This window comes from Coenobita brevimanus, chromosome 35 (assembly GCF_032717465.1).
Source record: "Coenobita brevimanus isolate Jiangsu-jjx chromosome 35, ASM3271746v2, whole genome shotgun sequence".
Classification (NCBI taxonomy): Eukaryota; Metazoa; Arthropoda; class Malacostraca; order Decapoda; family Coenobitidae; genus Coenobita; species Coenobita brevimanus.
This window is the reverse complement of record NC_136988.1, coordinates 20,412,259-20,436,678: the sequence shown is the minus strand read 5'-3', so window position 1 is coordinate 20,436,678 and position 24,420 is coordinate 20,412,259. Positions and strand designations below refer to the sequence as shown.

General features: G+C 43.3%; 2 protein-coding genes across 2 annotated transcripts in view; both read right to left on the bottom strand.

Annotated features, from left to right (window-relative positions):
* Positions 1–822: 822 nt before the first annotated feature.
* On the bottom strand, positions 823–8,358 carry LOC145396174 (cytochrome P450 2L1-like). Its single transcript, XM_080269615.1, has 5 exons — positions 8,344–8,358; positions 7,357–7,559; positions 7,030–7,147; positions 6,137–6,281; positions 823–1,036 (listed from the first exon to the last, which is right to left on the bottom strand). Exons 1-5 carry the CDS (start codon positions 8,356–8,358, stop codon positions 834–836), a joined length of 684 nt encoding a protein of 227 aa, XP_080125741.1. The 3' UTR covers positions 823–833.
* Positions 8,354–24,420, bottom strand: part of LOC145396205 (cytochrome P450 2L1-like) — a 98,585-nt gene continuing 82,518 nt past the window's right edge. The window contains exons 2-3 of the mRNA XM_080269640.1: positions 9,354–9,553; positions 8,354–8,547 (exon numbers count right to left, since the gene is read on the bottom strand). Coding sequence (XP_080125766.1) covers positions 8,386–8,547; positions 9,354–9,553 — 362 coding nt within the window. The 3' untranslated portion in view covers positions 8,354–8,385. The remainder of the gene's footprint in view (positions 8,548–9,353; positions 9,554–24,420) is intronic.

The window sequence follows — 24,420 nt, the reverse complement described above, 5'->3', positions numbered from 1 at the left end:
AACATTTATCCTAAATAAAATGTAACGATGTCTCCCCTGTACTGTATCTAATGTTTAGATTTTCCGTAAATACATGTATATTGGAACAAATAAAATTGTTAATCTCAACAATTACATTCTTCATGTATGATGCCTGTATACTGAATTAGCATAAAAACCTGACATGTTTGAACAAAATGGTGAACATTTTTAATTCAGCATGCAAATTATATATAAAAACACCAAAAAAAATTTTCACCATAATTTTTTTTGTTAGACTCAGACCTGTGAGAAGGGTGGCTAATGAGACACATCAACATAAGATATATCGTTTAATATAACTACATGTAAGTACTGAAATGAGATAAATGTATAGATAGACAGACAGATTAATAGACAGATAAATATTCAGCAGTGTCATAGATGTACAGACAGGTAGACAGATTGATAGACAGATAGATAGTTCATTTGTTAGAATGATAGATAGATAGACATACTGTAGAGTGATAGGTACAGATATACAGATATAAAAAAAGATATATAAAGAGTAATATATCTGCATGAGCAAATCCCTTTTCTAGTTACATGTACCGCAATAAAATACACATGAAACCAAATCCACTTTACAAAATGGTGCCAAAATTGGACAGATTTTTAATTATTTCTTCCCTCATTGGATGCAGTGCTGAGTTTAGGTGACTCTTCACTGAATGTGGATCCAAGGTGTGTGATGCAGCCTTGGGAACTGATCTTTTCTTTATTCTCTCTCTCTCTCTCTCTCTCTCTCTCTCTCTCTCTCTCTCTCTCTCTCTGTCACACACACACAGCTTTTCCCTCCCCTCTCTCCTTCTCTCCTACTCATTCCTCTTCACGCTCTGCCTCTCCTCAATGACCACCCTGTAAGGCTTCGGGACATTCATAACTAACACATCAGGGTCTCTCTCCGTCTTCAGCGTCTCTCCCTGCGGCGGTGAGAAGGTGAAATTCTGCAACAACGCCGTCAGAAACACAAAGATCTCTACCTTGGCCAAACCTTCCCCCACGCACACCCTACGACCTGTGGATAAGGGGCTGGAATAAGGGTTGGTATGGGTCGGAATAAGAGCTAGATTAAGGGCTGGGACAAAAGCTGGAATAAGGGCTGGAATAAGAGCTGGTGTGGGCTGGAACAATAGCTGGTGTGGACTGGAATAAGAGCTGGTGTGGGCTGGAATAAGAGCTGGTGTGGACTGCAATAAGAGCTGGTGAGGACTGGAATAAGAGCTGCTGTGGACTGGAATAAGAACCGGGATAATGGTAGTGAATGATAAGACAATAATTTTTTCACTACAGTAGCTTGGCCTAAAATTGCAATCCCTCCACCTTGAATCCTGATTTTTAACAGCAGATTAGCATAAGAGAATGCTAGTCATGAAGAAGTGCTGTGGAGAGGAGGGAGAACCATAGCATTGTCTAGCCTCTGAACTACAAGAAATCTATCTATCTATATACCTAGGCTGCTGCTGGGAAAGGGAGTTAGTCGAGACGGGACGACACACTCCTAATTTACTCATAAACACAAACACATTCATTTGCATCTTAGACCCAAGGGGAGAGGGGACAGATCCTCACCATACCACACGCACGAGTCAACTGTGCAGTGCTGTCAGCGACATCTGCAGCATGGTCCGACAGCAAAGCTGGTTAACCCCTGCCACATCATAATGGACCAATCCTCATACCCACACCTGACCTGATGAGCTGATCAGACCAAATACAGGAGAATATCCCCTCAGGGCTGCATCATCATTTGTTTTTTCACAGTCTCACTCCATTCATTTCTATCATGGGCAGCCACTCTTCCTTGCTCAACAGACATCCCTCTTGCATCCAATGCTCTCTTCACACTGTCCATCCATCCTATTTGTGGTCTTCCTCTCAGCCTTACACCTGTCATATCCGATCCAGTTATTTTTTTCACCAATCACTCATCATCCATTCTCTCCATATGCCCAAACCATCGCAACACCCTCTGCTCAACTCGATCAGCCATCTCCCGTGCAACTCCAGTTCTCCTTCGCACTTCATCATTTCTCACTCGATACATACGCATCACCCCACACATACTCCTCAGACACCTCATCTCCAATACATTCAAACTTTTCCTGCTTGCTACACCCGTATTCCATGTTTCAGCCCCATATAATGCAGTCGGTACCACAGTATCCATCCATCTAAGCAAACAACATCTAAACATTTTTTTCATTCCTTCCAGCACCTTTCCTACTGCATTCATTCTACACTTCACTTCTGCATCTATTCTCCCATCCATAGCAACATGTGACCCTAAACACTTAAAACACTCTACCTCCTCAAGAAACTCACCATTCAAAACTATTTTCCTCCTCCTACCGCCTACCAAGCTCGTATGCATCATCACTTTACCCTTATTTTCACTTACTCTCAATTTCCTCCCTTCACACACCCTTCCAAACTCCTCTATCAACTGTCTCAATCTCTTCTTTTAATCAGCCACCAGTGCAGTATCATTCGCAAACAGCAGCTGATTCAGATTCCACTCACTACCATCAACATTCACCAGACTCAAACCTCCACCTAACACTCTTGCATTCACCCCCCTTACAACACTGTCCATATGAATACTAAACAACCACGGAGACATCACACATCCCTGCCGCAGCCCCTCTCTCATGGGAAACCAATCACTCACCATATTTCCCACTCTTACACATGCTCTACTATTTACATAAAATCTTTTCACTCCTTTTAGCAATCAAGCATCAAGTCCATGCAATCTTAAAACAGTCCACAAAGACTCCCCATCAGTTCTATCATACGCTTTCTCTAAATCCATGAACACCCAAAACACATCCTGACCTATCGTTCAATACTTTTCACACACCTGTCTCACAGCAAACACCTGATCCACGCATCCCCTCCCTCTCTTAAAGCCACACAGCTCATCACCAATCACTCACTCTGTACCCTCTCTAACTCTCATAATTAGCACTCTACCATACACCTTACCTACTCTGTAGTCGGCCTAAGAAGTGACAGCGGAGTATCCAGAAGTTTTCGGTCTGGGATAGTGCACATACTCTTCCTTATATCTCTACGAGGTGAAACCTAATACGTAAAACTGTTACATAAAACAATAAATCAATGCCAAAGTACCTGTACGTTTCAAAATTGTAGGAAGCAGTTCGTTAGTTACGATAATAGGAAATCCTAAACGGAACTAATTGAAATTTCACAACTATCTCTCAGGAACAGTCAGGAATAATTTGTGGAGTTCAAATCTAGTATGGTAACATGCAATAATTTTTTAGAGCGTAAGACTGAGCAAAATGGAGCTTCAATAAACTATGAAAATTTACAATTATTATTTATAAAATAATTTCCGTTACAATACTAGGGAATAATTTAAAGTCATATATTTCCGTTTCCAATGTCTCCATGGACGACGACAGAAAGCGGTAAGGTGGCGGAAGCCAGTAAGCTACAGTATTTTAAATGTTTCGAGCAACACGCACGAAAGGAGATAACATTTACTCAAAGACATGCAGTCATGACGGTGCCTTTGGCCAGTTTTCCATTAAGGAAAATCTCTGGATTATGAAATATAAGCCAGAGGGCTATCGGTGAGAGAATTTAGAAAAAAAAAAAATCGAAATTTGCCTAGAGTCGGTGCTCCTCGGAGAATGCTAACTTTTGTCGTAGTCTGATATCCTCAGTGCATAATCGATTAGGAAGAGTAATAAAATGCAGAGGTTCATAAACAAATAATTGAGTTCAAAACTTCCAAATCAGCATTTTCTATTCAGCAGGACATTACGATTTATATAAAAAGAGAGATATGAAGATTACACGATGGAGTTAAATGTGCCTGCTTTTGCATTGCAAGAGTTTATGAACTCATGTTTTGGTCCTGTTTGTTGCCTAGTGTAAGAGAAAAAACAGAATCTGTCATACCTCCTTACAACTAAAAATAATTGCATCATTTGGGAATAAGGTTGCTAATTATAGTTATTATTTGCGAGAGGAAGGCGGAATAAAAGACAGTATGGTCTTGCTGCTACCGCAGGTAGGGCATCATTACGAAGAAAAATTTCATTGTTATGGCATCCTTATTGTTGCTGTATCATCATCATAGCATTTGAAAATAAGGCAGTGTATTGCAGTCACAAGAATTTTCATTAACTGGTCTTCAAAACCAGAGCATCTGTATTTGAAATCCTGGGAAACAAATAAATCAAGAACAGGGAGTTATAGGCCTACTGCCCACCGCGCACGGAGCAATACAGTTCACATTCATTCAGTTAGGGTAAAGGTAGCTAAGTGTTAACTTCTGATATATCACTGCCTCCTGTTATTCATTTTACATCATTCTTAGTGCGATATAATATATATGTTATTTGATATGACTTGATGAAGGCAATGAATGTTTACCTTATTTTCACTGTTTTCATTAAACGTATGGCAGTGCAGAGTGACCGAAGCAATCTGAAACTCTGCCATCAGTTCTTGGGGCGACTGTACAACACTGAACAGACTTATAGCCGTAATGCTAGTACATTCCTACTTATTACCCTTGCCTTTATACAGCGGAACCACACAAGCACTTGTCCAGTCAATTGGCACCATACCTCTCACAAAACACACATTCAACAATCTTACTAACCACTAAGCAATAGACGCTCCTCCACCTTTCAGGCACTCCACGGCACACCCATCCATACCTGCAGATTTCCCTGTTTTCATCTTCTTTACTGCCTCCTGCACTTCCTCCATCGTGATCAAAGAATCATTCAACTCTCCTAACATTTATTCCTTGCACCCTTCCATCTGCCACAGTCTCAGCCTCCCATTCCTCCTCTACATTTAACAATCTTTCAATCTACTCCGTCCGTCTCACCCTTTACTGCATCCATCTCAGTTAACATTCTTCCATCCTTTACTTTTCCTCGTTCTTCCTTACCAGACTCTTCCTTTTGCACCCTTTTCATTTCCTTCCAAGACAATTTCTTATTCTGTTGAAAATTCTCAGTCAACCGCCTACCCCACCTCCCATCTGCTGTCACTTAGCAACATGCACAGCCCTGCTTGCCCTATTCCTCATTTCCTTATACCTCTCTCATTAAACCTCATCCTTCCTCTGCAGCAACACTTCATATGCACATCTTTTCTCAGCCACAGCCATACATACTTCCTCGCACCACCATTCACTTCCCTTTCTTACACCACCACCCACTCCTCTCACACCATACACTTCTTCCGAATCACCCACCACGGCACTCTTAAACAACTGCCATTCCTTTTCCACACTGCCATTTTCCTGATCTTTCACTGCATTCTACTCATTATTCAATTTCTCCTGATACTTTATCATTTTTTCCTTTTATCCAACTCACTCACTTTCAAAACCTCCCAGCCACACCTAACTCTCCTAGTTCTCACCATCTTTTACCTACTATCAACTTTCCCTCCACCAGGTAGTGGTCAGGCATACTTCCACCCTCCCCTCTCAAAACTCTCACATCCGACAATCTTCCTCCTATACTCCTGGACACAGTCACATAGTCCATCAATGCTCTATCAACAACTCTTCCACTTTCCTGTCTCATCCATGTATACTTCTCAAAGTATTTCCAGTCACCGTCTATTGCTCAACACACATCCGTATCATTCTATCCCCATTTTCATTTCTTCCAGGCACACCATGCATACCAACTACACCTTCACCTGCTACATTTCTCACTTTAGCATTCAGATCCCTCATCATTACCACATTCACATTCGCTCCCAAATTCTGCAGATACTCATCAACATCACTCCAGAAAGACTCCTTCTCTTGTTCATCCCTTTCACTACCTGGGCCATATGCTACTCACAAATACCCACAACACACGTTCAAATTTCGCTTTCACCCACATCAGTCTTGATGACACCTCCATCCATTCAGTTACACTCTGCTGCACATCCGGGCTCACTAACACTGCAAGAAATAAGCTGCAAAAAGATGAAAAAAAAAAATCTGGCAGAGTTAAAGTAAAAATAACATAGTGTCAATAAAGATCAATGATCATGATGATGATAATGATGACGATGATAATGATAACTATTTTCTTTGCCTTTTCTTTCCTTATCATCAACTTACCAATTCCAAATGGCAGAAACCCTTCCCTCCTGTTGTTAAATGAGCCGTCTGGGTTGAGGAAGTGGTCTGGGTTGAATTCGTTTGGTTGGTCCCAGAACTGAGAGGCTTTGTGGCAGAACTCCAAGTGAGGAACAACCACTGTGCCCTGGTAAAATAAAAATAATAATAATAATAATAAGAAGAAGAAGAAGAACTAGAGGATCCCCCCAGGGAGGGAATCACACCAGCCGCGAGCCGATCCATATCTAGCGCAGCTCGCGAAATGACCTTGACCTACCTTCACCAATTTCTAACTCGTCCGAGATTTTCATGCCTAGTACACACGCATAAAATTTTGTGATGATACTGTATCTTGAGTGGCTGCGATGTTATCGTGCTACCAGACACACAGACAGACAGACAGACAGACAGATAGACAGACAGACAGACACACACACACACACACACACACACACACACACACACACACACACACACACACACACACACAGCCATACACTCACACACAGACGAACTGAAAAGAATAGCAGCATCACTATCAGGGCTGGTAATAATAATAATGTGGATAGTGTGTATTTTCAAAGATTTTTCCTTATTTTCTTAACTACTTTAATAACTTGAATTCGAATTTTTTTACTTGTTCTTTCTAATTTTCTTCCTGGCTGTTTTAAGAGGCTTTGGATATTTTGCAACATTTGTTTCTTACTGATTTGTTTTGTACAGAGTACCTCAATAACCACTTCTGTGTTATTACTGTGATATCGAAATTATATAAATAGCATACAATTCAGTGTAGTGTTCAAGGCATGGTAAGCATGATAAATCGCTTAGGGAGAGGTACTACGGAACCTCCTAGAATATGGGTCTCATGAATTCGAATCACAGACACCAACCTTGGGAATGAGGTACCCATCCAGCATGGTGTCTGCAGAGGCGACGTGAGCGGTGGCAAAAGGTGCCAGAGAGACAATACGGTGCACCTCATGAATCACTGCCTCCAGGTACGGTAGTCTGGGGAGAGAGAGGAAGAACTGTGCATGAGAGAGAGAGAGAGAGAGAGAGAGAGAGAGAGAGAGAGAGAGAGAGAGAGAATAGTTGTACCACCAAAATATATGTACTTACATAGCCATGTGGTGGTCATTTGGAAAGTTGGAACTGGGAATCTTATGAGTGACAGACAGACAGACAGACAGTGATATTCTACCACCAAACTCTCTTACTTGTTCCTCTCGTAGTAGAAGAGAAGGCTGTCTCTCGGGACCTCTTGATCAATTTCCCTCTGGACCCTGGCCTGTACCTCCGGGTGCTTGGCTAAATACAAGATGGCCCAACGCACAGTGGATAAGGTGGTGTCAGTCCCGGCGACCAGTAAGTCGATAATCACAGCACGCAAATTCTGCTCTGAAAAATGTGAAGAGGATAACTGGTGGTTTGAATGTAGGCAGAATATTCTGGTCCTGTTCAGAGGAAAGTTGGGGCCATCTTCTCGTCGGTTGGGCAAGCTGCCTAAGACCTCTTCCCAAGCAACTTATTTTGCTTATTACTTTTTGTCATTCTCTTTTGCTTCACTTAAGTCTTTCAAATACCACCATACTCAGCGTAATTAACATACAAATTGATGTTGACCAGCCGTATCCAAAAATAAATCACTAACAATGAGGTGCCAGGGAGCTTCCTTAACCAACGAGAATACTGATCTCGATATGGTGGTGTTGATCCCAGCAAACCGCAAGTTAGTTTATTACATGCAAATCCAATAATGAAAAAAGCAGTTTGAAGTGAGAAAGTTATTTGTCTGGAATTTGAGCCTAGCTAAAGTATTACACTTGGCAAAGTCTAAGATGTCCAAGTGCAGTGTGGATATCATAGCCTTGAGCCCAGCAAACAGTAAGTCACTCATCATTACATGTGGGTCCATTTCTGAAGATGTAATAAATAAATAAATAAAAGTTTGGATCTGTTAAGATCAAAACTGCTTGAGTTGACCTTGCTGTGTGACACTGGCCTGTGACTTTGATCTTTAACTGATTATACTCAAAACTGAATCCATTTATTCTTGCCATATCCTCAACCCTTCCACAGAGTCTGATCTAAACAGAATAAAAATTATTTAAGTGGACCTTACCCAGTGACCTTGACCTTTAACCTATCATTATAAGGGTTATAGGTACCTCCTAATCCACATAGAATAATGGCTTTAACCTCACCTGTGTAGGGAGCATCAGTGGTCTCACTCTTAAATAAATCACTCAGGGAGACGTGTCATGAAGCCTCCTGTGGGACTTAATCTCACCTGTGTATGGAGCGTCTGTGGCCTCTCCCTTGTTGTGGTCCATCTGTATCAGGTACTGGTCTATGAGGTCCCTGGGGTGAGACGGGTCCAGTGTGTCCTTGTGATCCTTCAACACTTCCTGCAACACCACACCATGCCCTGAGTTGCCTGTCCTTGGTAATATGGCCTTGAGTTGCCTGTCCGTGTTAATACGACCTTGAGTTGCCTGTCTTTGTTATGGCCTTTAGTTCCATGCCTTTGATAATGTGTCCTTGAGTTGCCTGTCTTTGTTAATTTGTTCATCCACCATTATCCAGTTCGATATTGTACTATTTGTTTTGCTCTCTTTCTAACTTGGTCCAGAGTTTCATCCTTTTCTAATTTATTTCTCATAGTTCAGTGGCAGAAAAAGACAAGGTTGCAACTCCACATCCTGTCCATACCATATCTTCGTCACAAGAAGACGAAGAGGAGGAGGAGGAAGCAGAAGAGAAATAAGAACAGGAGAAGAAGAAGAAGAAGAAGAAGAAGAAAGAAGAATGCTAATCACTGCTACTTTTATTACAATTAAATGTAACTTGTAACTAGCTGTGGCATTTTACTGTACATAGATAACACACTGCCACACCCACATCAGCAGACTGCGCCTTTCCCACAACGTATAGAATTGACATGGGAGATGTAATATATAGATGATCCAGTACAAGTGGAAATGTTGGATGGGAGGTAGACACAGAGCTTCAATTCTTTATTCACTTTTACGTTTTGGGCTACACTTCCTGAAGATGGGTTCTGTGTAGCCCGAAACGTTCTTTTCTCTATGGGTTTGGGCTACACTCCCTGGGTTCTGTGTAGCCCAAAGCGTTAGAGAAAAGAGAGTTCAAGCTCTAACCCGTATCTCCCACCAAGAGGCGCAATATATACCCGACCCTCATGTATACTTACGGAAACTATATCCAGGCATCTCTCCACACATCGCTGAAGTTTATCGTAGCCCAGTTTTTTCTTGAGGAAGGGAGGGGCTACTTTACGAAGCCAAGGGAAGATGTTGAAGAGGTAGACTCGACCTACAAGAGATTCGCTAGTGGAGCAGACTAACTCGACGACTTCCTGTCCTCGCGGGTCGTCCATTTCGTAATGCATGTCTGGGAAAGGAGAGGAAGGGAGAAAAACAGAAAAGAAATGAATGTGGGAACGTCAAAGATTAAGTGGAGCAAGAGCAGAGCAGAAGGAAAGTTGAAGGAATAAAAACAGTGTGGAAGTAAAGCTTGATGAGAGAATGGTGGACCAAGAATATTATGGAAGAAGAGCTAAGAGATATGATGATGATAATGATGATGATGATGAGGACGAGGAGGAAGAGGGGGAGGAACACGACCCTGCTGGCAATTCCTGGTGAAGCACACGATTACTACTCGTATACTACAACAGCTTCTGTTTCTGCTGCTGCTGTTACTACTACTACTACTACTACTACCACTACTACTACTACCACCACCACCATAGGTACTGCTACTATTACCACCATCACTACTACTACCGCACCACTGCCACTGCCATTGTCATACAGTACTGTATATTTGCCAGACCCTGTTGGCAGCACGGGCCAACTTACAGTCACTCTTATCTCTGTCATTTGTGGTCTCTTAGTCACTTAACCTGCTGTATCGGAACAGAGAATTATTACAGAGTAAAGCACCCTGGACGGCTCCAGCATCCTTCTCTGTGTCTAACAAGATGCTTGGCATCGATAACCTATTCATACCTTTGTTTAGGGTCTTTTTGGAGACCTTTTTAGGCCCTGTTTATGTATCCTGCAACAGTCAACCCAGTGTTTGTCAACCAGACTGCACCTGTATTGTCATAGCGTAGGACTAGACCTCTTACGTGAATCGTGTTCAGAGCTTCCAGTGGTATAGTTTATGTTAAATACAAATATTGCATACATGTCACAAAAACATATGACTAAAAAAAACACGTAACTTAACAGAAGCAATTGTGAGTGTTTTTTCAGCTTGGCAACGTCTGGGCCCCTGCCTGACTACTCTCGGTCTGCTTATGGACTGGAGGAGGGGTTTATGTGGCCACTCCGACCTCCCTCAGTCCTTCCTCAAATTTCTCAAAGTTCTCATTAACATGTAATTTTGTCATGTCTTTTAGAGAGTTCAGCAAATGTTGTTCTAGTGTTAAACTCACCACCAACCAACTTCCACACCACATTCAGTAAGGCCACCCCCAGAGACAGAGGGAGTGGTTGTTCCTTGCCCGTGTGCTTCATATAGTCTTGCACCAGATACCCTGCCTCCCTCTGTATCACCTCCTCGAAGCAAGTCTTCCCCATGCCCAGGTCCCGAAGCTGATGAAGGGCAAAGCGACGATTATTCTGCCACAGGGCCCCACTGCAGAAGAGTATGCCTGCAGTAAAGGATGTAAGTTTAGTTGTATATATTAATCTATCTGTATCCATCTATCTATCTGTCTGTTTGTCTGTCTGTCTGCTGCCCGCCCGTTTGTTTCTCTCTCTCTCTCTCTCTCTCTCTCTCTCTCTCTCTCTCTCTCTCTCTCTCTCTCTCTCTCTCTCTATCTATTTATCTGCCTGCCTGTCTATCTGTCCTTTCTCTCTCTCTTTCTCTTGCTAGCTAGCTAACTGCCTGTCTGTCTGCCTGTCTGCCTGTCCATTTGCTTGCCTCTCTCTCTCTCTCTCTCTCTCTCTCTCTCTCTCTCTCTCTCTCTCTCACCCAGCATGGAGCCACTGCCGATTGCACCGTAGGTATGGAAGTCTGGCCTGTCTGACAACTTCAGCTTTGCCATCGCTCTCTTGATGACCTCATAGTTGCACAAGAAGACGTTGACCCGACTGCCAATGCGCCATCTGCGGGAGACAGTGAGTGACCTGCTGTGTGGAGAGGAAATTACTGGCCAGCTGTGTGGAGAGGAAACTTTTGAATGACCAGCTGTGTGGAGAGGAAACTATTGAATGACCAGCTGTGTGGAGAGGAAACTATTGAATGACCATCTGTGTGGAGAGATCATATTGAATTGGCTTGTTCCTGACCATAATGCCCATCTCTTGGATTTATTCTTAACAAATAATCCAGATCATTACAGGATAGAGGTACTGTCACCACTTGGATCCTCTAACCACAATCTCATCAAAGCCTCATTAGTTAACCCTCCCACACCTCCCCGTTCTGAACCTGTCAGGGTGACCCGATGGCACTTTGATAGGGCAGACTGGGATGGATTTAGAAATTATCTTGCTGACATTCCATGGCAGTCTTTCTTCTCTAGTGATCCCAATTCTACTCAGTCCCACATTTGTGACTTAATACTAGCTGGTATGGACTTATTCATACCAAGTCAACAGTTCACTAAAAGATCGAACTCTCCAAAATGGTTTGATGGCAACTGTGCCAGAGCAACAGTTCAAAAGTCATTAGCATATAATTCTTACTTAAAATAAAAAACATCTGAATCACTCTCCCAATTTAAAATTGCTAGAAATCATGCAAAAGCTGTATTAAATCTATCTAAATCAAACTTTCTTCAAAAGCAAGCATCAAAACTACTTAACAACCCTAATGACAATAGAATATTCTGGTCAACTCTTAATTCTTTCAATAATAACTTTAACAAGTCATCTTCCATTCCCCCACTAAAATCTTCAGATGGCAGTATTACAAATGACCCACGTGGGAAAGCAGATATCTTTGCTAGTACCTTTGCAAGAAACTCTACCATAGACGATACCAGCCAGAATGTCCCAGTACTGGACCTTGATTCTCCCGAAATTGCCCCGCTTAAAATACAGACAAGATACGTAAAATCCATCCTAGACGATTTACCTACCAACAAAGCTCCAGGCTCAGATGGAATTCCGCCAATTGTTTTGAAAAAGTGTTCCCCTGAACTTGCCTCTGTCCTAGCTAAATTATTCAGACTATGCATACCTACTTCTTTTTTCCCAAATTCATGGAAAGAAGCCAATATCCACCCAATTCCGAAGAAAGGAAGTTCGTCTGACCCCTCCGATTACAGACCAATAGCTGTCACATCATCTCTTGGTAAGGTATTTGAAACTTTAATTAATAAGCACATTGTTAAACATCTTGAATCCAACAACTTAATTAGTGATAGACAATATGGTTTTCGCCACGAAAGATCTACCATTGACATACTCTATCTCTTAACTCATACCATCCATCAGTCAACTGATCTTTTTGGAGAAACTCATGCAGTAGCTCTTGATATCTCTAAAGCTTTTGACAGAGTATGGCACCGTTCCCTGCTGTCCAAACTCCCTTGCTATGGACTAACGTCTTTTCTTCCTTCGATTTCTTCATATCTTAGTGACAGGAAAATAAGAGTAAAAGTAGATGATGTATATTCCAATTTCCACTCAATTAACGCCGGTGTGCCGCGGGGATCAGTTCTGGCGCCAACCCTATTGCTGGTTCATATTAATAATCTTTTATCTATCACCCACAATCCAATTCACTCATATGCAGATGACTCAACACTACAGAGTTCATTCACACTCAGACGCCCATTTACAAAGTCTAATATCTCTACCTCTCAACTCAGTACAGCCATCTCCATAAATCAAGATCTATCTATGATCAGTGAATGGGGACAAAACAACCTTGTCTCTTTTAATGCTAGTAAAACTAAATATATACAGTTTACTGATAGACAGATATTGCCAGATTCGTACATTACCTTTAGTGGTACTAATATTCCCATCTCCAAAAGTATTGAAATTCTTGGCGTCTCACTTAACAGTGCCCTCTGCTGGACCTCTCATGTCAGATCACTTGCTAAAACATCCTCAAAGAAACTTGGATTATTGTACAGAGTCTGTAACTTCTTCGCCGATGAGCAGTTAGCTATAATTTATAAGGGTCATGTGCGCTCTCAGCCTGAATATTGCTCACCCTTGTGGAATGGTTGTGGAGAGGTTGCATTAAGACAACTAAAATTCAGAACAAAGCTGTTAGAATCATTAACAACCCTGTCATTACATATAAACTACCTCCTCTGCAATTAAGAAGGAATGTTGCCTCCCTTGCATTATTTTACAGATATTTTTTTGGCAAATGCTCAGACGAAGTTGCGTCCATGATGCCACGTCGCCATGCCTTCCCTCGTGCTACACGGGCATCTGGTAGCGCTCATGACTGGAATGTCACCCAACCATATTGCAGAACTTCTGCCTATCAGAATTCTTTCATTCCCCGAACTGCATCTCTCTGGAATTCGCTTCCCCAGAGTTGTTTCCTTCCAAATTTCAACCCACAGCTGTTCAAGTCTAACTGTTACAGATATTTTATGAATGGAGGATGCCAGTAATCTGGTGTATGGATTGTTTTTTTTTAATCATTTGTTTCCCCTTCCTCCGTTCTATTATTTATAATAAAAAAAAATTGTTTTGTCTATTTTTGTTAAGAAGCGGGATTTCCCAGTTGGGTAGTCGAGAAGTTTCTCGATGTTTCCCATACCGTAGTTCCGTTACAAGTCAAAGTTGCCAGTTATCCTATTGTTTGTGAGCGTTGTTCTTTCGTAAGTTGTACATTAATTTTTATGCTCTTTTTCTCAATAACGTTTTATTTATGTGATTGTTAACCCTCTCAGGCACAGTCAGGCGATTCACGTTCCATGTGGATTGATCTAAAGATGATCAGTCACACGAATCGCGTTCCTAAGCACAAAGAAATTCGTCAAAAATGAAGTTTCTGCCCGATTTGCGTCAAATTTTGAAGCGTCGTAGCGAGTGGAGCGCTTTCCCATGGTAAGGCATTGGCAACACTAAGCTGCCTTACGGGGCCCAGCATGTGGTGATAAACCTCAGTCTCTTCCAAGCAGCCACGCAGTGAGTTTGCATTGCGTGTCCTGTCCCTTTAAACTTCTACTAATTCTCCCCCTCCTGCCTGAGCTGAAGCCCCTATGGACTCAGTGTGATAATCCAATATTTGTGAGCATATTTGTATGTGATATTGTCGATGGAACATTGATATATGTCACGAAAAGGAATAGTGGCCATTTCCATTCGTTAGGGTTAGAGGCGATGTGCGTGTTCACTGTTGCTGGGTTTCGCCTCTCGCCCTCCCAAAGGCCCTATTGCGTGATTACAAATACATATACAATAAAGCCAATGCCTAAACTGTATTTTGTGTGAAAGATATTGTGGCTGGCTTGATGAAATTGTGGAAGTAGTTAGCGTTATGCATGCTATAAACCATAGTGTGGAATGGGGCAGGCATTACGTACAGTTTTTATAGTCAGAAAGGGAGAATTCGAGGTGTTTTGGGATGAAATTATTGTGATTCTGAGAGTGAAAATGGGTATAGAATTGTGTGAAATATACGTCAAACATGCTGCGGGTGTTCGTGAAGAAGTGTGGTGTGTGCCAATACAATGGAGTTGCATCGCATTCTCCTGGCGAAGGATGCTGCATCAGTCACATTGAAGCGTAGTAAGGAAGGGAGTAATTGCAGAGGTTAGGATGGAATCATTGTGGTAGTCACGTATTTGTGCATGATATTGTGTGAAGTGTAAGTGAAATGTGCCATGTATCCTCGTGACGGCATAAATTATGGTGCGTAGCATACATTAGCAATACCTTAGTGGCAGGGGTCCTCAGAAATAGGGACGCCTAGAAATGACGGACATCAATGAACAGGTACTGTACCTTGGTCTGACATTTAGTGATAAATAATTATACTTTATGTAAAATATACGTGAACTGTGCTGCGAGTTTTGTTTAGGTGCATAGCGTAGATGAGCAATACTTTAGCAGCAGGTGTGCTGTGAAAGGTGACGATGCCAAGGAACGAGGGACATCATTGAACAAGTACTGTACCTTGGTCTAACATTTAGTGATGAATTAAACTTAATGTAAAATATACGTGAACTGTGCCGTGAGTGTTCGTTTAGTTGCATAGCATAGGTAAGCGATACTTTATAGCGGCAGGTGTGCTGTGAAAGATGACGATACCAAGGAACGAGGGACATCATTGAACAGGTACTGTACCTTGGTCTGACATTTAGTGATAAATTATACTTTATGTAAAGTATACGTGAACTGTGCCACGAGTGTTTGTTTAGGTGCGAAGTGTAGGTGAGTGGTACTTTAGTGGCAGGTGTGCTGTGAAAGGTGACGATGCCAAGGAACGAGGGACGTCATTGAACAGGTACTGTACCTTGGTCTGATATTTAGTGATGAATTATACTTTATGTAAAATATACGTGAACTGTGCCCCGAGTGGTCGTTTAGGTGCGCAGCGTACAGTAGGTGAGCAATACTTTAGCGACAGGTGTGCTGGGAAAGGAAACGACGCCACGGAACGAGGGACGTCAGGGGACGGGTACTGTACCTTCCAACGCCGGGCAGCCACGGACGCCAGTGGACAGGTACTGTACCTTTCTAAAACAATTGTTCAAATTTATGATTCTCTTCTAAAATGTTTGTGATATGTGCCACGAGTGTTCGTGGAAAATATCGTATCATGTGTTGGGGGGAACGTTTGGGGAAGTAGGGGAAAGTATATATATATATATATATATATATATATATATATATATATATATATATATATTCTCCCTCACAATATCTGAAGGTTCCCCACACATGATATACTCCCTCGCACACACACACACACACACACACACACACACACACACACATATATATATATATATATATATATATATATATATATATATATATATATATATATATGTGTGTGTGTGTGTGTGTGTGTGTGTGTGTGTGTGTGCGAGGGAGTATATCATGTTTGGGGGAACCTTCAGATATTGTGAGGGAGTATATCATGTGTCGTGAAACTTAGGGCAAGGAGGATCGAAAAATAAAAAAATAAAAGTTATATATATATATATATATATATATATATATATATATATATATATATATATATATATATATATATATATATATATATATATGTGTGTGTGTGTGTGTGTGTGTGTGTGTGTGTGTGTGTGAGGGAGTATATCACGTGTGGGGGAACCTTTTATTTTATATATATATATATATATATATATATATATATATATATATATATATATATATATATATGGCACACACCCACGGACGCCATTGGACAGTTATGAGACCGTGAAAAGACAATGAAAAGTTATCATTTATGTGAACTGTTCGTAAAGGGTGCAGTGATTGGCTGTACAGAAAGATATAACATGATGTGTGTAGTGCCACTCTCAATGGAAGGTGTTGCATGACAGTGAATAATATCTCTTCTTTTTCAGCAGAGAACCTAAAAAGCTCATACTTGACTTTCTGTGTCAGTGCTTGCCAAAATGGAGAAGAAAGGTTTGTCTTCGGACCAGTGGCAAAAGGTTCTCTATGAGGAGGAGACTGAGAGCGAAGTAGAGGACGAGCTGAGCGATGTTTCAAGTGAGGAGGAATGGGACGATGTCCAAGAGGATTCCCCCCGGGCGTCATTGCCCCCAGTGTCAGGACTATCAGCCCAATCATCGTCTTCACTTGAACGACAGACATCGCCTTGGCTTGGACCTCTCGCTCCCACAGCCATCGTGGTCTCTCCACCTCAAGCCTCCAGTTTCCCCTTGGCCGAGCTTATGTCACTGGTAGCAGGGCCTAGTTACGTGACACTGGCACCTGCACGGCGCGCATTGTCTGCGGCACAACTGGTGCAGGAGGCAACTGTGTTGTCGTCCCCTGCCCGGTCGACAAGGGCACTGTCTCTGACAGCTTTCATCCCCCTGACGTTTTCCAGCACCAGGAGACAGTCTCGTCCTCCTCATCACCGGAACCCTCACCACCTTCACGAGGCCGGCGTGGTCCATGGCCCGGCTATGGGGGGCGGCCAAGGGGTGTCCGAAGAGGAACAAGGGTGTCAGTACACCAACCCACTGCCACCACTGTGGAAGGTGTTGCCGCAATGGATCCAGGGTGGAGCAGTGCCCCTTTCACACCAGCTAATGGGCCCTTCCCAGGATCCCCTGGAATGAAGGTGGATCTGCCAACAACTCCTCTCCAGTTCTTCCAGCTGTTCTTCATGAGGGAGTTGTTGACATATTTCACTCACGAGAAACACAGCTACGCGTCATTCCTGGGAACAGCGTGTGAAGCATGGTTCATCTGCAATGAAGAGGAGATGGCCAAGTTCCTGGGGCTTTACTTTTTCATGGGGGTGATGAATCACCCGAGCATCCGACACTACTGGATGAGATCCTGCCTCCTCAACTACTCGCTCTTTACACAAGTGATGAGTGGAAGGCATTTCAGGATGATCCTGAAACACTTGCATGCCTTCAACTCACTTGCGATACCCCAGGACAATCAACACTTGCTCATCAGGGTTCGCGCGGTGATGGAGTACCTCCTTCAACGGTTCCAGAACACCTACTTACCCGAGGAGCACCTCAGCCTGGACGAGGGCTCACTGCCGTGGAAGGGGCGCCTAAGCTTCCACGTTTACAACCCATTGAAGCCCTCAGAGTATTCCAACAAGCTGTATACCCTGGCTGAGGCTTCCTCAGGTTACATCTGGAATTTCAAGGTGTATATGGGGCAGAAGAGGGCGCTGGAGATCACCATGTGGAGCCTCGTAGAACTGCTGAAGGATCAGGGATACAGAGTTTACATGGACAACTATTGTAACTCTGTATCCCTGTGTGAACGCCTCCTCAGTGCAGGAACCTACGTGTATGGGACCCTACGCCTGGCAAGAGGAGCATCAAAGCAGCTGCAGGACATTGCCAGGACCATGAACCTGCCAGTGGGGGGCATGACAGGAATGCATAATGACAACGTGATGGTGTTGCTGTGGAGGGACAAGCGCATTGTCAACATGGTCTCCACCTTCCACAGCACACAAGCACCATCCAGAAGCGGGTTCAAAAGAAGACCATGGCTCATGACAGGAGGACAACCTATGTCCAGAAGACCGTGGACAAGCCCGTCATGGTGGATGACTACAATCGACACATGGGTGAGGTGGACCACTTCGACCAGATGGTCCAATACTACCACATCCAGCGGTGGATCGTGAAATGGACCAAGAAGATCACCTTCTACTTCATGCACATGGCCATTTTCAACGCGTTCGCCCTGTTCAAGAAGTGCTCACTTGGGTCAGTCAGTCTGCTCGAATTCGTGGAGGAGATAGTGGACAAGCTCCTCTACTTTGATGAAGCAGAGTGGCCCGCATCAGGGCACGTCATCCACCATGCCCCTGACCTTCCAACCCGACGGCCAGCAGAACATCCAGCACCTGCGGCACCTGCTGCAGAGCCAGCACAGGTGCCATCACCACCGGCTCCTGCACCAACACCACCATCTCCAGGAGGAGGGCCAGGACAGGAGACAGCACCACCATCACCTGTGGGACCAACACAGGTGCTGAGAGAACCTTCACCGGTTCCTGGTCCATCAGGAGAACCTGCTGCCGCTGCCATGCCTGGGCCTGCAGCTGCACCTCCAGGACAACAGGACTGGGGAATGCCAGGAGGACATCCAGCCAAGCGTCATCACTTCATCAATGACAGAGTGCTGTTGGATAACACACTGGGCCACAGACGGGAGAGGATCCCCAACCGGAGGAGGCTGCAGTGCACCATGTGTTCCCTGGCGAAGTTTAGGAGGGACACAAGTCACATGTGTCCTGTTTGGGATGTGGCACTGTGCGTGGGTGATTGCTTCAAATGGTTCCATGCCGAGCGAAGTATTCCCTAGTGCAGTGTATACACACACACACACACACACACACACACACACACACACACACACACACACACACACACACACACACACACACACACACACACACACACACACACACACACTCACACACACACTACCACACTTACACACACACTAACACAGACACACACACACACACTCACACACACACACTAACACACACACACACTAACAGACACTCACATACACACTCACACACACACTACCACACTTACACACACACTAACACAGACACGCACACACACACTCACACACACACACACACACACACAGACTCTTGTAAAGAGCTACAAGAAGAATTAAATAAACTTCATGAATGGATAGTACATGGCAAATGGAATTCAATGTGGACAAGTGTCATGTAATCAAGTTTGGTAAAAGTGGAAAAAGACCTGATTGGGATTATAAGTTAGGAAAAACAACCCTATGCACATCAGAAAGAGAGAAAGACCTAGGTGTGATTATCAATAACAGACTATCTCCGGCTGACCACATCAGCGAGAAGGTACGGAACATGTATACACTGCTTGCAAATATGAGAATAGCATTCACATACATAAATGAAGACATGCTAAGAAGGATAATAACATCATTCATTAGACCAACCCTGGAATATGCGTCAGTATTCTGGAGTCCTCATCTCAAAAAGCATATAGACAAGATTGAAAAAGTTCAAAGGGCCACCACAAGATGGATACCAAGCTTAATGGACCTAAGCTACGAAGAAAGACTAAATAAACTGGAACTACCAACACTACAGGAGAGAAGGAAGAGAGGTGACATGATAATGCTATATAAGTGCATATCAGGAAAGGAGAAAATAGACATAAATGATTACTTAACATGTGGAGAAGCATCAGCAAGAGGACACTGCAAAAAACTGCATAAGAAGAGAGGTGATAAAGACGTAAGGAAATTCAGTTTCCCAAACAGAGCAATTGATCAATGGAATGCACTACCGAATGAAATAGTGTGTGCCAAAACAATTCACAAATTTAAGGATATGTACGATAAATATGGTTTAAGACACGGGACAGTACGAGCTTGACTCATTCCTGTAAAGATACAATTAGGTAAGAACAATTAGGTAAGAACACTAACACACTTACACAAACACTAATACAGACACACACACACACACACACACACACACACACACACATTACCGCTCGCTGGTGCAGTGGTAACGTTCTCGCTTGCCAACTGGTGGACGGGAGTTCGCGCCTCGCTCGGGTTGCGAAAAGTTTCACTGACGAAATGGGTGGTTACTGTCCCCCTGGAGCAAGGGAACGGGTGTGTGTGTGTGTGTGTGTGTGTGTGTGTGTGTGTGTGAAGGTCACAGCCTTGCCCTTAGATCGGACTATATGAGCTCTCAGCTCCCTTCCGGGAGGGTAAAATGCTGACGATCACGACCACCAAGTGATCCTGACCGACCCGGTGAATTTATAATTACACACACACACACACACACACACACACACACACACACACACTACATACCTCCTCATCTTCCAATCCCAGAAGGTCCTACAACTCCATCAACACCCCTGGAGGAAGTGAGTTCTCCGAATTTTGTTGATATGTATAGTGACCTATTATCATTACCCCTATAATTTTCAGGCAAATAACCGTCTTTTCCTACATATTACACATATGACAGAAAGTAAAGCCTCATTAGCAGTAACTTGGAGAAGGTAGTGTTCATGTGTAGTAGGTTACAACCATAAAAAATCAACCTTGAAAGATGTGTCTGTATATAAAAAAAAAAAAAAAAAAAAAAAAAGCTTTGGGAGCATAGTCTTTAGGCAAAGGGGGAGAAAACACTTTTTTTTTTTTGCTTGCAGTAAAAGTAGGTGCCGACCGGAAGAGTAATCTACCTTTGTCGTCCTATTACTTGAAAACTATTGGGTGTATCAACTTTCTGTAAGAACCTTGATAAAGAGCAGTAAATTCTACGTATGTTCATTTGCAGAATACAAACGTTTGGGAGCATTTTCTGTTAGAAAAGCTGGGAGAAAAGACTTTGTTTTTTTCCTCACTAGCGGTAAAGTCGGAAGCGCTCGGAGGAGTATCTCACTTTGTTGGCCAATTACTCGAAAAGTATTGGACTTATCGATTTCCTGTAAGAACCATGATAAAGAGCAGTAAATTCTACGTATGTACAAGACATAACAATGTAATATCTATGATAAAAATTCATTGTTACGTAGGCGGTAATATTGCATATGCTATGCGCACATCACGAAAGTGACGTACAGACGTGAGTTCCCAGTCGTTTTTGGCGATTTACTCGAAAACTATGAGCCGTATCGAAACCATTTTAGGTCATTAGAAAGCTGGTGAAATTCTGCATAATATTTTGCAATAAAAACATAACATGTGCGAGAAAAGTTCAGAATTAGAGCTCTTTGAATTTTTTTTCCAAAAATTCAGTTTTTGGCTATTTTCTCGAAAACTACAAATCATATCACAACCGGATTTGTCTCTTTAGAAAGCTGGTAATTTCTCTGAAGAATACAGAGTTGAATAATCAGAATCCAGACGTTTTAAGTCTGGGCCTTAATTATAATGCCCCAGTTTTTAGGCCCCAAACCAATGAAGTGCATGCCCATAATTGGGGTCCAATTAAAAAGAAACCTCAGGAATTTGATGACACAGTATCTTGAGAAGCTTACCATGCACAGTTTGAGTTACTTGCTGATCAAAATGATTGGGATGATAGGAAGAGGGCAGTGCAGCTTGCTACTAGCCCTAAGGGTGACGCAATGGAAATTCTGGGCCAGATGTCAGTAGAGGAGAGGAACATTAATCAGTCCTTAGTAGCAGTCCTGGAGTGCAGATATGGGACCATGTAACAGACTGAGGTTTACAGAGAAAGATTCCGAAACCATGTACAGGCATGAGGTGAATCCCTACAGCAGCTTCCTCATCCCCTTGAGAGTATGGCATACAAGGCTTATCCTGGAGCAGCACCTAACCTGTTGGCTATTCTTCTGGAGGACCAGTTGATCGATGCTCTTGATAGTGCAGAACTGAATGTGCAAGTGAAGCAGGCACAACCCAGGCACAGGCATGTGAAGTGGAAAAAATTGAAGGAAGGTGCTTGTACTGTGAAGAGCCAGGACATAGAAAAATGGATTGCAACAAGTGGATGAGAGAACAGGAGAAGACTGGAGAAGGTTGCTGGTTCTGTGAGAAACTGGGACACAAGATGGTGGAATGTTAAAAATGGAACAAGGAGCAAGAACTGAACAGTGCAAGGAAATCCCCGATTGCAACAAATGGGTGTTGGAAATGTGATGAGGTGTGACACTTCAGCTATGAGTGTGCAAATGAGAAGGATGAGGGGAAATTAGTGAAGGCTCGTGACAAGAGGCAAAAATCAGCCAGTTTTTCCGAAGAAGTCCAACCACTGAGGAAATGCAGGAGAACCTTGATGAATAGCGTGTGATAAGACGGAGGAACAGACGACAAGCAGTGTGGTAGGAATGGGAATCTTAGCAAGAAATGCAGCTGTACTGCAGTGAAAGGGCCAGCGTCCATTGAAGACGACCTGAAGATGATGCAGATTTACAACCAGTGCTAGAGTGGCTGCAGCGAAGTACAGTGCGACCATTTTGGAACGAAGTTTCCAGGATAAACCCTGCAACCAAGAGCTACTGGAGTCACTGGACATTCTTCGTTTGAACAACGGACTTTTGGAGCGTCAGTGGGAGATAACTGATGGCCTCAAAAAGTACTGGCAACTGGTGGTTCCAAAGCAAAGGAGGTCTGGGATCTTTGATGAGTCTCATAACCAGATCACTAGTGGCCACCTGGGAGTGAAGATAACTCTACACTGGTTTGACAGAGGTTCTACTGGACTGGCATCCGCCAGGATGTTGAGGAGTGGTGTCGGGCCTGTGATGTATGCTGTACCAAGAAGGGACCCAAGAAACGTGGTTGCAGCTCTCTTCAGCTGTACCAAGTGGGTCCACCAATGGAAACAGTCACAGTGGACATTGTTGAACCTCTGCTACTCACTGAAAGAGGAAACCAGTATGTATGTGTCTCCAGGGACAACTTTCCAAAGTGACCAGAATCCAATGCCATCCCTGATCAAGAGGCTGCGACTGTTGCTCAGGTGTTGGTTGACCAATTTTTTTTGTCGTTTTGGGATGCCACAAGAGCTACATTCAGACCAGGGTAGAAACTCGAGTCTGCTGTGTTCCGTGAATGCTGCAAGTTACTGGGGATCAAGAAGACCAGGACAACCCCACTATGGCCACAGTCAGATGGGATGGTGGAGAAATATTCAACTGGATCCTGGGACAGAAACTGGCCAAGTACTGGATACAGAGACAAACAGAATGGGACCAGAAATTACCTGCATTACTGGCTTCATATCAGTCTGCATCCCATGAGTCTACTGGCTACTTACCTGCAAGACTGATGTTGGGCCACCAGTTATGCTTACTTGTTGGCTTTTTAATGGGAAGATCACCTTGTGAAGAGCTGCCTACAGACACCTCCAGTTATGCGAAGCATCTTCAGGAAAGGCTGACTGAGGTACATCATCAAGTGTGAGGAGCCCTTAAGTTTTCAGGAGAAGTGATGAAGATCACGTATGATGCCAAGGCAAGTGAGGTGAGCTTCAAGGATGGTGACAGAGTTTGGTTATACAATCTTCATCAAAAGAAGGGACAGTCACCGAAACTGCAAAGCCGATGGGATGGGCCTTACACTGTGCTGGACTGCCTATCAGATGTAGCGTACCAGATTCGGGGAAGCAGGAAATCTCGCCCAAAGGTGGTGCACGTGAATTGTCTGCGGCAGTACCATGGGCCAGGACAGTACAACTGGGACGTCTCTTAGGATTTATGCTCTCCCACAGCCGAGGATATTGAGGAGAACCAAGGAGCTGAAATACAAGAGGATGATGACAGTTTCCCAAGAGAAGAGGTGCATCAGGAAGACGACCAAGACCTTCCTGGAGGAGAGGACTGTATGGAGGAGTGGCATAGGAGGAGACCTGTTAAGCTGAAAGATTATTTTGTGTATCGTTAGATGTTACATTATGATTAATGTTTATATTTGTATATATTGTGTAGTTTTGTCGGGACAACAAAAGACTAGGGACGGATGTAGTGTTAAAAAGTGGGATTTGCCAGTTAGGTAGTTGAGAAATTTCTCGACGTTTCCCATACCATTGTTCCGTTACAAGTCAGAGTTGCCACTTAGCACGCTGTTTGTGAGCGTGGTTATTTCATA

Bases quoted from the DNA above. Each gene is read 5' to 3' on its own strand.
- LOC145396174 (XM_080269615.1), bottom strand. The intron at 7,148-7,356 runs GTAAGAGAGTTT...CTCTCTCCCCAG, and splicing joins TTCTACTACGAGAGGAACAA to ACTACCGTACCTGGAGGCAG. The intron at 1,037-6,136 runs GTAAGTTGATGA...CCTTATCCACAG, and splicing joins GTTTCTGCCATTTGGAATTG to GTCGTAGGGTGTGCGTGGGG.